Raw genomic sequence first — 17,286 nt, forward strand, 5'->3', positions numbered from 1 at the left:
TATTATTTATATGTATACAAACAATATAAAAATAATGTTTATACTATGTTAAACTGAAAAAAAAAAAAATCACAACGTGGCACCCAATGCCATTTTTTCTAAAGTACTTTTTTTTTTCCTTTTTTTTATAGAAATTTCTAGATAAGGAGGATCTTTTTTAATATCACCACTCACCTATTAGCCTAGAGGGGTGACACCGAAAGTTTACTTTTAGTGACACTCTGGGTGACGCCAACAAAAATTTTTTATCAAACTTATCACAATCACTAAAATTTTTCTCAAAATCTTGTGAATCACTAACACTTTTTGGCTCATGGTAATCATAAAGAACAAATTCCAGCATCAGTTGAGTTGGGTGATTGTTTACTCGGTATTATCATCATTCTGTCCTAATTGATCTTCAATCTTAAAAGGATATAAAATCTAATCACAATTGTAAATTTTTCTTTCTTCGTTTTCTGGTGTTTCATAAGTACTATTTCCTCTTCTAACATTTTTTAGAGTAGTGACAAGATTTACTTTTTTTGGGTTTTTGTTTTTTTCCCATTTTTCACCAGGTTTTCTCTAAAAAAAATTTCTTTATTTAGCCAGCAAAAAGTCATTATTCAATAACATAATTATCTTCTACTTCATTGAACTCGCTGTTAATCTAAAGGATAAAAATGTCAATGTAAATACATACCGTAAACTTTGAATAGCGGGGTAACTTTGAATGCAAAACTTTTTTTTTTTATTGTAATTATCGCAAGAATTGCATGAAACTGTTCAAACTTCAAACATCAAAGTATTAAAAATAGTTTATATTTTGATTATTTAAAGTTTTACTTTGTTTATTGGTTGTTATTGTTCTTTAAAAAATGAAATATTTTGGATATTTTTCTCACAAAAAATAGTCAGAACACTTTGTACACTGCCTCAGCTAGTGTAGCAGCATGTTGCCTAAGTTGCATAAATTTCGCTTATAAATTTATTTAGCATATAAAATCTAAAGAAGTTTGTCAGCCTACTATAGTTATGTTCGATTACATAGCATAACATTTTGTATTAGCAGCGCCTTATAGCAATAATTTAATGTAACATTTGTACAAATTGCTACAAAAAGAATTCCCTTCGGAAAATTATTAATAACTTGAATAATTATATTGTTATTGAAAATGCATATACGATTGCAATTCTACAATTCTTTTGTACTTCCGCACAAAAGAGTTCTTGTGTGAATGCATTTAATAGCTGAAGCGCTAAATTCGTGAAAGAGAAAAAAAGAACAGTTTAACACTTTTCAGTTTATACAGTTAAAATTAAAATGCTAAGAAAATATGAAAGTGGAGCTTCTAAAAGAAGATTGAAGAAAGAGAGAGAGAGGAAATGGTAGCTAAACTTCCAAAAATGACAAATTTTTTTTCATCAAACCAAGCTAATATGCAATTTCCACAAACTGTAGATAGTAATAAAAACAATGAAAGAAAAGATGAAAACAATAACACGGAAAATGAGGTAGCCTGCCGAGGTCCTTCAAATGAAATTCAAGAAGTTGAAAGTGTTGAATCTACAATGCATAATAATGAGCTTGACTCAGGTACTCCAATTTTTACTATCTTTAATGACACCTCTAACATCTGCTAAACAATTTACTTTTTAGGCAGTTAATATTTTTATTCTATAAATTGTCACTTATTATTTTTTTATTAGGCTTATTTATCATGATTTTTTTTCCTAGATACCATTCTACGCGAAGACCCTGCTTTATGACCATTACAATTAAAGGAAAATGAACGTATGAAGTATTTAAACAAGGGGTATGCTTTTTTTCAAAATAAAGACTCTAATTTCGAATCTTCGAAGCGGATGTTCAAAAACTAGTACAGATATTATTCGGTTAAATATTTTCAAAAAGTGATGAATAAATGCGAAAAGTGTGACCGAAAATGGTTAATGTTTTCTGAATCCACTGGATGTGTATTTTGCTATGTTTGCAAGTTGTTTTCAACCGATTACGACAACGTATTTGTCAAAAGTGGCTTTTACAATTGGAAAAAAGCTAAACAAACTATTTTCTGCCACGAAAACAGCAAGGAACATATTCAATGTATGATTAAGTGGATAGAATTCATAAAACAAAATACTCATGTCGATGAATATATGGTAAGCCAGATTAAAAGGGAATTTAGTTATTGGTCTGCAATCTTAAATAGAATAGTAGCGGTTATTCGTTTTTTAGCCGGAAGAGGTTTAGCATTTCGAGGCCATAATAAAATTATAGGATCGTCAAATAACGGAAATTACTTAGGCATGTTAGAACTGTTGACTCAATTTGATCCAAATTTAAAGCAACCCATTGACACTTTTGCAAATAAAGGCAAAGGTAATGTAAACTATTTGTCTAAAACTATTTGTGAAGAGCTAATTGATATTATGTCTCAAAAGGTTTTAACGCACATTATTACCGAAATAAAAAAAAGCAAAATACTGAGGAATTATCGTAGATTTGACTCCTGATATTTCTCACGTGGATCAAGTTTCTGTGATATTTCGTTATTATCTAAATGGCCACGTGTATGAACGATTTTTTTGTTTTCTACAAATTAAAAGCCACGACGGAAAATCTTTGATTACTGACATTTTAGATCTACTGGAAAGATATGATATTGATATAACCAATTGTCGGGGACAGGCATACGATAATGCAAGCAATATGTCTGGTAGATATTCTGGATTACAAGCACGTTTAAAAGAGCGGAGTGAATTAGCTTTTTATATCCCCTGCGCTGGACATTCTTTAAATTTAGTAGGGCAGTGCAGTGTCAGTGAGTGCATCAATTCTATCAACTATTTTGGCGTTCTCCAGAGTTTGTATTTATTTTTTGTAGCTTTAACACATAGATGAGACTTATTGAAAGAAAATCATGCTACACTCAAGCGCCTATCACGATGGTCATGTAGGTCAGATGCTTCAAAAAGTTTAGTAGAAATTTTTGATGGGATTCATGCAGCGCTATGTAATATAGCTGAGGATACAGAAGAAAAATCTGATACTCGTCATGAAGCTTTGTGTTTATTAAATAAGATCACTAAGCTAGAGTTTGCATTCGTGGCTGTACTTTGGCATCACATACTTAAGAGGTTTAATGCAGTTAGCAAATTTCTTCAAAAAGTTGAATTAGATTTGCATACAGCAAGCTGTATGTTACTTTCACTAATAGACTTTGTAAAAAACTTACGAAACGACTTTACGAGATTTGAGAATGAATCAAAAAAACTTAGCTCGTTTATTGAAAAAGACTATTCGGATAAGAACAAAAGAAAGGTAATTAAAAAATTGAGCAACGGAGAAAACCAAGTTGATTCTTTGAGCGTATCCGACAAGTTTCGAGTGAATACATTTTTTGTCATTATTGACAAACTTGTGACACAATTAACTATAAGAAATGATGGTTACAACTACGTAAATAAGTTATTTGGATTTCTATCGAAGCTGTTAACTATTAGTACCATGGAATTGCAAGTTAGCGCGAAAAAAATTGTAGAAGTGTACTCAAATGATTTAGAAGATAGTTTCATATTTGAAATAGAACAATTTGTAAGATTATTAAAGTTGCAGCCTCCGGGTTTTTTTTCGCATAAAAAAGATAAATCTGAGACTGAAAACACATTGATTCCTCTGCATGTTTTAAATTGGATTGTTGAAACCGATATTATTAATGTATTTCCAAATGTTTATATAGCATATCGCTTGTTTCTAACTATTCCCATAACAAATTGCAAGGCTGAGAGATCATTCTCTACTCTTAAAAGAGTTAAGAACATGCACCGATCAACAATGGTCCATAGTCGTTTAAGTAATATAGCAAGATTAACTATTGAGTCAAAATTATTAAAAACTTTGGATTTCAGCGATGTGATTGCAGAGTTTGCGGGGAAGAAAAGCAGAAAAAAATCACTCAACTTAATTCAATAAAATAAATATAAAATTTGTATATAAATAAATATCACCCAGTGGGCACAGGACCTAAATAAGACGTCTTTTGAACGTTCAAAAGACGTCCAAAACGTTCAATAGACGTTTAAAAGACGTCTTTTTTACGTCCTGTGCCCACCGGGCAGTGATAGCGTTTTCAAGAAAGTCTTTGTTTTACTCATTTTTGTCGTTGTTAGTGGAACGAGGCCTCCTACTTTTAAATAGCCCCGGGCCCCGAAAAGTCTTAATCCGGCACTGCTTTATTGTATACATTTTTTCGCATAACTTATCTTCGTAACTTAGAATAACGTTTAAAGTAACCCCACTGCATAAATAGTTAGAAACATGAAATTTTCTTTGTCATACATATATTATTATGATTAAAAATTAAAATATCATGTGTATAAACAGTAAGTCACACATACACACATTGTTTCTAAGTGTCTTTATGTCATATAATATATGTGTGTACATTCAATTCAATATTGTGTTGAATTAAATTTGTTGAAAGTATTGTTATTCATCTTTAAATTTGTTTTTGTTTAGCGTTACATAGCAGTATTATCCCACTCTTATACAAAAACAAATTTACACAAGTCAGTATATAAATTATACTGAGTGCCAGTTTTCAAATTTTATGGTAACAATAAACATTATTAGATGAAAACATTAATAGATGTTCATTATGTGCAAGTTGCCACTTTGTTTAAAAACAGTTTAAAAACTTAATCCAAAAACATATGGAAAATATATAGTTTTTACAAATATGCAAAAATTAGCAATTGTACAACATTTATGTTACGTCAATCATGTTTAGTGCCTCTGGTCATATTGTCTATGGTTATGGTTATAAAGCTGACCATTTAAGGACAACAAGGACCGAAAGTGGACCATTTAATGTACGATATAATCAAAGTCAGTGCGGTTTGATTCTATTCACTTTTTTGACTGGTTTGTTATTGTTTTTTGTCAAATTGTAGGAACGTTCCTATTAGTTATAATCAAAGCAGTCTTTACAGTGAAAAGGTAGTTGAATTTACTAAAGAAAATAGTAACTTGTTGTGAAGAAAACAGTATCTTGTTCTATAACTGGTAAATCTACCCATATATTGCAATCTCTTGGTGTTGCATTTTATGGATCTCTTGAAAAAAATTGGAGGAAAATACTTCGTCAATCGAAAACCTCTTGTTCAAAAAAGCACAGACAATTACAAAAAATAAATCTTCTTTGTTCTTTATTTACTTATAAACATTTTATTTGTCAGATCAAAAGGTAATCAGCAACTTATTAGCTTAGTGGTTTTGAATGAAATATGGGATTTACCCATTAGATATAAATATCATCTTCAATCATTTGCCAGATGGTAGTTGTAATTTTAGTGCGCCAAGCAGTAATTAATGTACTTTAACAATTATTTCATGTTGGTGTTAAGAAAAAAGCGAGTTCAAAGAGAAAATAAAGTTACTTTTGACCTTGTTAAATGTATTTCTTTTGAGGGTTTTTTGGCAAAATATAAAGATGTTTTGCTTGCATAGTCTCTAAGTGAAATCAATGTAAATGAGACTTTTTTTATGCTAGTCCACGTAACAAAAATAACCCATTAAAACAAAATAAGTAAATGGGTGTTAGTTATGAAAGAATATTATGTTATTTTGGCAATAGTAAATTAATGTGAAACTAGACTGTTGCTTTTATTGAATTAAAAAAAAAAAATAATGCGTTTTTGAATAGGTTTTGCTTTTACAAAAAAACGCATTAAAAGTTACCCCATTTATGGTGTAACTTTGAATGACTATTTAAATTATTATTATTATACAAAATCCTTTTATTTAAATATTATTTTGAATTTGAATTATGTGAGAGTCAATCTTAGCCCCTATTGTTCATTTTGTTAAATTTCAAATATTGTCAATAGTGAAGGAAGAGCAAGTAAAAATATCTCAAAAACGTTCAAAGTAACCCCGGTTTAGTGTACCTTTATATAATCAGCCTATACAAAAAATTTTTAAACAGTTTTTGCTTTGTACCGAATATAGCAGGTAACGTTTTATTTTATCTATTTATTTCTATTTAATTATTTGAATTTTATACTATATTTTGCTATCCGAAAATATTGCTGGCTTAGCATAGAAACAGCCACAAATAGTCATTAAGACTAATCCAATGTAGTGTCCGTTATTGATCAATATTTTTGCGTACCGAAGTACTACTAAGTACAAACGCTGAGTTTGCGGTGTCTAGTGGCCGGGTGAATAAAAAAGCTCTTGCTTTTACTCAGTGTTTATGGAGTAGTTGTTTAGCAATTTCTCTAAAAACGAGTAAAAGCAATTGCTTTTTTTTTATTTGCCCGGCCTTAGATTTGAACTCATATTGAACAACAGTCAGGGATTCAACAATTTGTTTGAAGCTCTAACTAACTAAGATATCCGGCCATTTTAAATTGATCTAATTCTATTAGGTATGCTATAATTGAAATATAAACTTTATATAAAAAAAATTTTTTATTTAATAAATAACTTAAATATAAAACTAAAATGTTTTGGTTCGCAAAATAGTTTGCATTTTACCGACTACCTTTACTCACCCGTTGTGACTCTTTACTCGCCCGTTGTGATAACAGTGTTAAGAAAACAAAAATGTTTGAGCTAAACATCAGCTCAGCGTCTGTTTACAACTTACAACCTGTTTACGTCTGATTACATATTGATTTTAATCATATTTCAACCGTTTGCTAAAATTTTAAATACAATTTTTATTTTGCAAGAATTTACTTTTGTGTTCTATTAGAGATATTGTTTGATTTGTTTTCTATGACATCAGGGTTTTCGCTTAAATAAAATATGATACGTTTTATCTTTATTGCTTTTTTTCAAATTGCATAATCATTTTAAATAATTTAACCGTATTGAACCCCCTGGTTCTCTTAATTGAACTTGTTAACTCAACTAAACGTTAAAAATTGTATTTAAACATGTCAGACATTTAAAAAAAAATTTTAACAACTGATGCAAAAACAACTAATTAAGTCAACATAACAACTAATTTAAGATTAATTAAATTTAATGGCCTTCCTTTGATTACGAAGAGCTCTTCCGCGTTTCAATATATACACTTTCTAAAGTTTTATCATCAGACGTTAAAAAAATATCTTCAAGAAGGAGAATTCTGAATGCTTTTAACAGGTATCGCCAAACAGTACGTAACTTAAAGTTTTATTTTAACGAATGAGCAATTTTTAACAAGTATACAGAATGTATCGGGTAGCGATCAATTTATGAGTAGTAAACAAAATATTTGATCAAAGTTAAAAGTTAGAGTGTTAAAAAAATTAAAAATGGAGCACGAGACATGGATATCTTTGCTATGGACAAAACCTATTGCGTCAAGTTTCATTTGTTTGATTCTTTTTACTGCTTTAACAAACATTTACGTAGTATGGAGCATATATAAAAAAAGAAACTTAAGAAATTCGAGTACAGCAATTATAGTAGCGAATTTAGCGTGTGTAGATATTCTGGTAACGCTAAAAGATTTGCCAACCTTTTTTTCTGTAGCTGTGAGTGGACATTGGGTGTTTGAAGAATCTTGGTGTGCGTCTTATGGATTAACAAACGTTATTTTTATAGTTGTTTCTGTTTCTACTCTAGTAACAATAACAACGGATAAATTTTCACGGTTAAGAGAAATGGCGATACCCCAAGAGCACCCTTCTTCTAACACACACCACCCTCTTATTCTTGGCTACGTTATAGCTCACACCACTTTATCATATAGTTTATCTTTGTTGTGGAGTAAATATGTTTTTGTTACAAGAAAATCTTTTTGCCGTGTCGAATGGCCACCAAGAAATGGTCTAAGTGCAACTTTCTTGTCGTCATTTGTTTTTATAGTTCCAGTTTCATTTCTTATCTACAATTTATTGTACACAACTGTTTTAAAGGTAAACGATTGTGAAAAAGTCAAAATCGAAGCGAACCCGTATGAAAAAAAAGCGCAACATCAATTGCATATTGCAGTCTCAATTTTTCTACTGTCGTGGACTCCTTACGTTTTGGAAAGTATTATATCAAGCCATTCGCAAATTTCTCCTCTAACGGGTATATTTACAGCGAGCATTCCGTTACTGACAACTTCTTTGTTACCATTTCTATATATTCAATTTTTAATTAAAACTTTAGAAAAAACCTCAGCTCTTTGTGTTGTTGTTCAATAAAATGACGACAAAAGTTCTTCAACAAAGTGGCTTCACACTCACAATAAAAATGTCTTCAATGAAATGACAAGGTCTCACATCTTATTAATCAATATCCTTTGTTGGTTTGTGTGAAAAAGTTTCCGTGTATTAATTTTTAAGTTAATATCTTAAACTAATAAAAATGTTTTTTATGCCGTTTTTATCTTTTTTTTTTTATTAAACAGTTACTGAAGTTTAAATGCAATTCATTCTTTATTTTTGTTGTGCTTTTTTTCACACTTTATGCTTTTCATAAGAATACATTGATACTTTATTATTTTATATATCAACTGCTTTTTTCACAAAATTCTTATGTAAAAACCTGTGAAAATTTTTTAAAAATATGGTGTGTATAAATAAAATTGCGGAAAAAAAACAAGTTACGTACATTGAAAAATGAATTTTTAGTTACTACTTCTATCTAAATCCTACCCAACTAACATATCTCATCCTAATTTTCAGGTGAAACTAGAAAATACGCTGTACGGTTCCAAAGTTAGGTCTTTTGGTTGCAGAGATCAAGAGAAAATAGTATACATAAGTTATTTTTCTTAAACTGGACACCAAATCATTTGAAGTATGATAGAGTGGGGCTAATTAAGCATAGGGGCAAGTTAGGCAAATAATATCTAAATTTACGCATCAAATGACAAGAAATCTAATGGATTAAAAATAGGAAATCAGAATGGTAACACAATTTGCAACAAAGGTTGTTGGACGGTGGTCAAGTAAGATACAAAGACAATTTTTCTATTTTGGACAAAAAAAATTTATTGGTATTTTTCTCTAAGATTCTTTATAAGTTTTTTTATTTACAACCGAATTAGTGTAGGTATTTTACCAATTTTTTGGACTTTCAGGTATAATTAGCCTTTTTTCTTAAATTTTACTGTTTTCATTAAAACCTAACTTATGCGTCATATTGTCTTGTAGGGGAAAGTTGAGCAGCTTTGAAAACAGTAAATAAAATTAAACTATCAAACACAAAGAAAAACTTTGATAAGTAAACACAATATCATTTATCTGGCTATTTTACCATTATTTACTGCTCTCACTACTATCGTGGCTGTTCTCATTACCATCATGCTCTTCGTTGATCTTCTTTTGATCCAATTTTTTACAAAACCTTTTTCTGAATTGCTTTGCTTTATATTTGAATTCTTGGCTTCAAAAGATCTTGCCAAGATTTTACTTTAATATTAGGCATGCAATTTGCAATAAGCATGCAAAATAGCTTATCCAAAAGTGCAAACTTGAGAGACTATACTGAAGACCATGAATAGCATGCTTTTTTAATAATGTTTCATAAAAAAATATAATATAATAGTATAAAAAATGCTATACAAACTAAGGGGTCGTCCATAAAGTGCGTACACCAAAAATTTTGAAACTTGACACCCCCACTCCCTCCTGTTGCCATGCGTACTTTGAAGTCCCCACCCCCTTAAAAAGTATGTACGTTTTTTAAATTCCTCCCCCCCCCCCACCTCTAACTTTTTTTTTCAATAAAAAAGTTAATTAAAAAAAAAAGGTGGAGGAGGTACCTTAGATAGATTATATACGACCCCAAAGCCCTTTGTTTGCGGCACAGGATCCCAATTTGAATAATCTGTTCAAATATATACAAAAGTGTAAATGTGTACGCTTGGCCGAGAGGTAAATGTTATGTCTTTAGACGGCGGAGACTCGAGTTCGATTCCTGGTAATATCCTGTTGTACTTTTTTTTGTTTTAATAACGAATCAAATAAAAATAAACTATACTTAAGACCGAAGTTTTTTTTAGGCACCCCTTTTTAGTAAGTCCGTAAAAAACGAGTCTTACGTGAGATCATTAATTTTGAAAACAAAGCCTAAAAACCCAGTACCGAGGGTAGGCTACCCAAACCCCTTAATTGGAGGGGGGGCAGGGTAGCAACAAATTTTGTGCCAGAATCTTATGGGCTCTTCAGTATAATTAGTTGAATTTGGTATTTTAAACATTTCTATTAAATTACCCCTTATTCTCTTTTCTTGTAACATAATATTTCTCCTTTTTTAGTATCGATTGCCTCTCAGTGTTTTAATCCTACTTTATCTGAGCTGTACTTTCTCCGCTTTGCTAATATCTTTAATCCAGTATGGGCTCCATACTGTTGCAACATTTTTGAGTTATGACCTAACAGTTTTTATATCGATTTTTAGTAACTTCAAGTTATTAAATTTTTGTCATGTCAATTTATTATCTTGGGTGATTAAAAAAATATCCAGTAGTGGTGTGGTGGTAGAGTGCTTGCTTCATAAGCGAGAAGCTTTGAGTTTTTCCCTGGTAATACCACGCTTAACTTGTTTCTCTGCACAACAACCTTGTTTTTCAAGGTTCGTGTTTTGGAGTTTATGAACTGAGAGAGGCTTTTAACCACAATAAAGTAGCCTCCTCGTCTGTAGTGACCCTATCGGCTTTGGTGATTTAACATTAAAAACAAAAAAGATAAAAATAGTTTATTTGCAGAACAGCTTTTAAGTGGCACATTAAAATATTAAAAATGCATGTTTTATGAAAGTATTTTATAAAGCTAGGTCCGAAAAATCATAGCCGGTAGTTTACTCCGTAAACCTATGAACGTTTTTGAGATATTTTTACTTGCTTTTCCTTCACTATTGACTATTTTGATAAGGTTGACTCTTAAATAAATAAAATTCAAAATAATATTTAAATAAAAGGATTTTGTATAACATTAATTTGATTAGTCATTCAAAGTTACCCCACAAATGGGGTAACTTTGAATGCGTTTTTTGCAAAAGTAAAACCAATTCAAAAAACGCATTGTTTTCTTTTAAAATTTAATAAAAACAACAGTCTAGTTCACATTTTTAATGTGAAATATTATTATTATTATATATTTATTATTTTAGCAATAATTTATTATTGCTAATTTTATATAATATTATTTCAGAACAAACACCTAATTAAAAATAAATTTTTTTTTTTCGTTTTGTTTTAATGAGTATGTTTTAAGAGGACTAGCATAAAAAGAGTCTCATTCACATCACATCAGTTTCACTTACAGACATTCACATCAGTTTCACTTACAGACATTCACATCAGTTTCACTTACAGACATTCACATCAGTTTCACTTACAGACATTCACATCAGTTTCACTTACAGACATTCACATCAGTTTCACTTACAGACATTCACATCAGTTTCACTTACAGACATTCACATCAAGATAATGCAATCTTTACATTTTGCCAAAAAATCCTCAAAAGAAACATTTTTTTCAAGGTCAAAAGTAATTTTCTATCCATTTGAGTCCCTTTTTTTCATGATATCAACATGACACAATTGTTAAAGTACATTAACTTGCTTGGCGACTACTATTTTAATGTTTTTATCACTATCTGGCAACCAATTGAAGGTAATACTCACATCTAATGGGTAAATCCCATATTTTTTTTCAAAACCACTTGATTACCTTTTGATCTGACGAATTTAATTTTTATAAGTAAATAAAATTAGAACGAAGGAGATTTTTTTTTTCTATAGTATTTTCCTTCAATATTTTTTATGAGGTCCATAAGATGCAACATCAAGAGGTTTCAATAAATGGGTAGAGTTACCACTTATAGAACAAGATGTTGTTCTCTTTACAACAAGATACTATTTTCTTTAGTTAATTCAAGTATCTTTTCACTGAAAAGATTGCTTAAATTATAGCTAATAGGAAATTCAGTTCCTGCAATTTGACAAAAAACAATAACAAACCAGTCAAAAAAGCGAATCAAACCGACTTTTATTGTACTTTACATTAGACTTTTATTGTTATGTACATTAGATGGTTCACTTTCAGTTCTTGTTTTCCATAAATGGTCTACTTTATAAACATAACCAAAGACAATTTGACCAGAGGCACTAAACATGATTGACGTAACAACTTGCATCCAGTAAACAACTGATAATATTTTTTATGGTAAACCACTATTGTTACCATAAAATTTGAAAAGTGGCATTCATATATTATATACTGTCTTGTATCAACTTTTTTTTTGTATAAATGGGGAATAGTAATGCTATGAAATGCTAAACAAAAGCAAATTAAAAATGAATAACAGTACTTTCAACAAATTTAATTCAACAAAATATTGAACGTGCACACACATTTTATACGATGCATTATTTATATAAAATTTAAAATTTATTAGAGTTCTGCAAAAAAATATATATACAGACAGGGGCGGACGGTAATTTTTTTTTTTTTTTTATCGGTTTTCATGACTTTATAAAGTATCTTTACCATTTAAAACCTAAGGCGCCCAACATTTTCAGTCATTGACTTTGATGGATATTTCAGGTTGTGTACTTACACAAAATCCTTAGGTCCCGAGAAGAAGTTTAATTTTTACTTTTTAGTTCATTTCAATGTTGATTTTTAAAAGTTTCTTTAAATACATTATATATTTATATTCTTTTTTAGCGATTTCTTTTAGTTACGCTAAAGTAAATTTTTTTTCGTGTTATTTGTTTTAACTACTTTTTTAAAAAGTTTCGATAATTAACTCATGTTTGTTTTGGGCGGACAATAAAATAAATAAACCAACAAGAAAGCAAGTTAAATAAAATGTTGTAAAAAGGGTTACAAACTGTAATTTGTAATGACCTTAATTATGAATAAAAAAACTTACATTATGAAGAGTTTATCTTTCTAGAAACGAAAATAAAGTTTTACACTGTTAATTTATAATTTAACATTTTTTTATTGAAAATGTTAAGAAAACTGTCAGGTTTTCAGAGAAAAAAATTTGCCAAGGACTTTGAAGCAGCCCATGAAGCTGTTTTAAGTTAAGTGTCAAAACTAACACATTCTTTCCATTCTCCAAGTTTTTCACAATTGTGTGAATCAAAAATTTTGTGTGATGAAATTCCTTAAAAACATCTAGCGAGATCTCCATTCTGTCTCAATCTAACCAAGGAAAGGTAATGTGAGCAACTCTCTGTTGTGTAGTTCAACTTCTTCAGCTAGTTTTGCCACATGCTTATCAACTTCATCTTTAGACATTTGTAGCCAAAAATCGGATGATAGTTTTACAATTACAATAAATTTTTAGCACAGAAGTGATACTTGCAGATTTTTATCTAATGATCTGTTCAACATGGCCGGAACGACTTGCTATAAGCGAGAGAGACTGCATCATCAAAATGAACCTAATACCTTTAATAATATCCTTATCTTAAAACCAAAAAACGCCATTTCTCAAATGAATTTTGATACAGGGTTGCAAGAAATGATGAACAAGTAAGACGAGATGGCTTATATATTCTCCAGAAACTAATTCAGCTAATGGTCTTCCTTTTCATCAGTTGGACCCAAGTCCAAAATTATATTTTGAGAAAAAAAAGGTTTCAAAAAATGAAAAAGTTCACAGAGCAATCATAAAAGAGACATCTTCATCTCATTTGTTTTGTTCTGAGAAATGGATCGAAACAACAATCAGGATAAAAAATGAATAAACTGTCGGTCAAGGTCTTATCCAACAAATTAACAATGAAAAGAACGGTGGAGAAGCATTCTTAGAAAAATAGTGTCAGTGGTTATGTACTTAGCGAACATAATATTGCATTCCATGGAAGCTCATCGAAGAAGTACACCAAAATAATGGGGACTTCTTTGGTCTTATCCAGTTATTTTGTAAATTTTGACCCAATTTTGATGGAACATTTACGCGAATTGAAGATGGAGAATAACGTTCACAAATCCTAATTGTCAATATTTAAAACGAGGTCATTAACTTCTTAGCTTTGCATTTAAAAGAAGCTATTGTGAACAAGGCAAAGTGTAGAAAGTTTTTTTATGTTATTATGGATTGCACTCCAGACCTTAGACAAATAAGTTTATATACGCGACTATTACTGGAGGAAGGGGGCGCCGCAACTACATTTGTCCCGGGCACCACCAACCCTAGGGACGGCCCTGCAGACACACAAACGTGTGTGTGTGTATGTGACTTACTCTTTATACACATGATATATTTATTTTTAATCATAATAATATTATCTATAATACATTAATGATAAAAATAATCTTTAAATTGTTTTATGTTTCTGAGAATTTATGTAGTGGGGTTACTTTGAACGTTATTCAAAGTTACCCCGTATGCTAAAAAATGTATACAACACAGTATGTTATGCTATAGCAAAGGAACATAACTATAGTAGGCTAATAAACTTTTTTAGATTTTACATGTTTAATAAAATGGTAAACAAAAATAATGTAACTTAGACAACAAGCTGCTACACCAGCTGAGACAATGAATAAACTATTCTGACTAATATTCTTGGAAAAATATCCGAAATATTTCATTTTTTAAATAACAATAACAACCAATAAACAAAGTAAAACTTTAAATAATCAAAATATAAACTATTTTTAATACTTTGATGTTTGAGGTTTGAACAGTTTCATATAAATTCTTGTTCAAAAATTCATAATTACAACTTGAAAAAAAGGGTTATCCCGCTATTCAAAGTAACCCCGGTTTACGGTGTTACTGTTACCTAAAAATTATTATCCGGCATACCCGGTACATGGTATGACTCAGCCGGATGGATATTTTTTATGTATGAATTTTTAATTTTGAGCTGTTACAAAGGTAAATCTTAATTTTAAAAAAATTATACAACCTTAATCTCCATTTAAAAAAAATGACTGGTAAAAAAAAATAACATGTAATTTATGCTTACAATAATTTTTTAAAACAAGAAGCTGATTTACTAGGGTAGCCTAGCCACGGCTCTATGTGTATGGTTCCAAGAAAGTTTTACGTTTATAGGTGCTCCAAGAAGTTTTAACAGTTATATCACAGCACCGCAAGAGAACATTTAGCAAAGAAATTCACACCGTGGCTGCTCATAATATCTGTTCATAAATAATAAAACACAATACCTATTATTTAGTGCAGCTTGTCGTTTTCTAATGTTGTTGGCTTAAAATCAAATAACAATGTAAATAATTTAGTTTATATCAGTAGTCATTTGAATAGCTTTAAATGTTTACTATCCGCAAGAATTTTTCAAGTTTGAAAAATAAAAAACAATGTTTTCTACTTTTTGTTCAAAAATTATCAACGAAGATGTACTGCATCAGGTATCTCTTTACTGACAGTCTACTCGATACTCGTCCGCATCTATCACTCAAGTAGCATACGTACTACATACTACTAACATATAATATAAGACATAATGTCTTTATGCTTCTCTTTTACCAATTTAAAACTTCATCCAGATAATTTTTTTAAATGTTAACCTAGGTCGGATTGATTACTGTTTGCAGCAAGGTATTCCACTGGGACACAAGACGGTTTGCAAAGACTTTCTCAGTAGTACCAGTCGTTGTTTATGACCTTGCATAATCTATTTTGATGACGATGGGCGACTCATGTATTTAAAAATCTGGATGGAATATTTTTGTTAATTCTAATTTTTTTACTTTTTCTCAAAACCATATTAAGAGAAGTCATTCACAAAATTATACTCCATGTAATGATACAAGAAGGTTTTTTTAAGAGAACAAATTATCAAAGTATGGAAATCACTTCCTAAATACATAGTAGATTCACCTTCACTGTCCGCATTTAAATCAAATGTGAAAAATGTAAACTGACATACAAAACAATCAATTTGTCTCAAAACTATTATTGGATGGCCACACGACAAAATATTGTAATCTAATATTAACATTATAATATTTACAATATAAATATGTGGGATAAACTATTGACCTCGTACAACAATTTTCTCCATGATCAAAAACAAGTTAATGGTTGTGCTGTTTAATATATTAACAATTAACTTAGTTGGACATCCATAAAGTACGTACGCAGTAAAACCATTGATTTAGGACCCCCTCTCGTACGTACAGCATACAGATGCGCGCCTTATACGCATCTGTATGCTTTCAACAACCACCTCCCCCTCTGCGTATGAACACAATATTTATTCAAAAATCACCCCCAACCCTGTTTTCCAATATTTTTGTTTGTCCAAGCGCATAGATTTTTCAAGACATTAAAAACAAACAAATTTTTGGTAATTCAACAATTCTCTGTTACATAACAAAATACGGATTTCTTAAACGCGCGAAATTTAATGCTTTTGTTGAAAAAAAAGAAATCAACTTTTACGAGAGATAGTCAAACCGCCAAGCCGGCAGTTAGTCTAAAAAAGATGTCTTGTAGACGTTTTTTGAACGTTCTGAACGTCTTTTGAACGTTCTAAAGCTGTTTTTTTTCAGACCATATGCCGGCTGGATGTGTACACTCTGTTTTTAACACACCTCCCAACCGTGTACGCTTTTGGACGTTATTGGGTAACCCCTTCCCCATACCTGCGTATATACTTTAAAAGAAGACCCCATATTTAAATGCAAAATAAAAATTAGACTTGATCTTTATAAAACATTTATGTATATTATCAACAAATCAGTAAGTTTATATTGCAGGCCCGTAGCAACCGGGGGAGCAGCAGGGGCATTTGCCCCCCAATAATTTTTCAAATAATCTTAAAAAAATGGACTGGAAAAAAAAAAAGGTCCTTAAAACTATTTCGGGGCCCCTTAATCCAGCATTGCCCCCCTCCCCTACATAAATTTTGTTCCTACGGGCCTGTATTGTATCAGGGGCGGATCCAGCATTTTTTGATATTTGAGATAACTAACTTATATATATGTTTTGTTTTACTTGTTGTTTTTTTTTATGTGCATTTATATGTTTATACTAAAGTCAAATAAAAATGCTTAGCAAAAAATTGCGATGATCGGAGCCTGGAAACAAAAATAGCCTAAAAATTTTCGCCCCCTGTCCAAACGTGAGAGCAACAAGTTGATAAAAGTAATTTTTTTTACTCTTTTCAACTAAATTTATTTTCATTTATAAATTTTAAATTTTGTAGTATCTTTAAGCTTTCAAAAATTAAGACCATATAAAGTTTAAACACCCCTCAATTTTAAAAGGTTACAAATTTTATATGACCATAGTTTTTGAATGTTAAAATTATTGTATAACAGCCATTTAGGGTGGGGATCTCTAGGTTGCACAAAATTTTTTTTAAATTTTTAAAGG

At 30.4% G+C, this 17,286-nt stretch overlaps 2 protein-coding genes across 2 annotated transcripts; both read left to right on the top strand.

The window, feature by feature from the left end:
• The first annotated feature begins 1,896 nt into the window (after positions 1-1,896).
• Positions 1,897-3,955, top strand: LOC136088124 (zinc finger MYM-type protein 1-like). The gene is made up of 3 exons (XM_065811788.1): positions 1,897-2,362; positions 2,484-2,804; positions 2,898-3,955. The coding sequence occupies exons 1-3, from the start codon at positions 1,897-1,899 to the stop codon at positions 3,953-3,955; spliced, it is 1,845 nt and encodes a 614-aa protein (XP_065667860.1).
• Positions 3,956-6,933: 2,978 nt separating this feature from the next.
• On the top strand, positions 6,934-8,587 carry LOC100213039 (melanopsin). The gene has a single exon (XM_065813304.1). It carries the CDS (start codon positions 7,291-7,293, stop codon positions 8,167-8,169), a length of 879 nt encoding a protein of 292 aa, XP_065669376.1. The 5' UTR covers positions 6,934-7,290; the 3' UTR covers positions 8,170-8,587.
• The last annotated feature ends 8,699 nt before the right edge of the window (positions 8,588-17,286 follow it).

This window comes from Hydra vulgaris, chromosome 12 (assembly GCF_038396675.1).
Source record: "Hydra vulgaris chromosome 12, alternate assembly HydraT2T_AEP".
Classification (NCBI taxonomy): Eukaryota; Metazoa; Cnidaria; class Hydrozoa; order Anthoathecata; family Hydridae; genus Hydra; species Hydra vulgaris.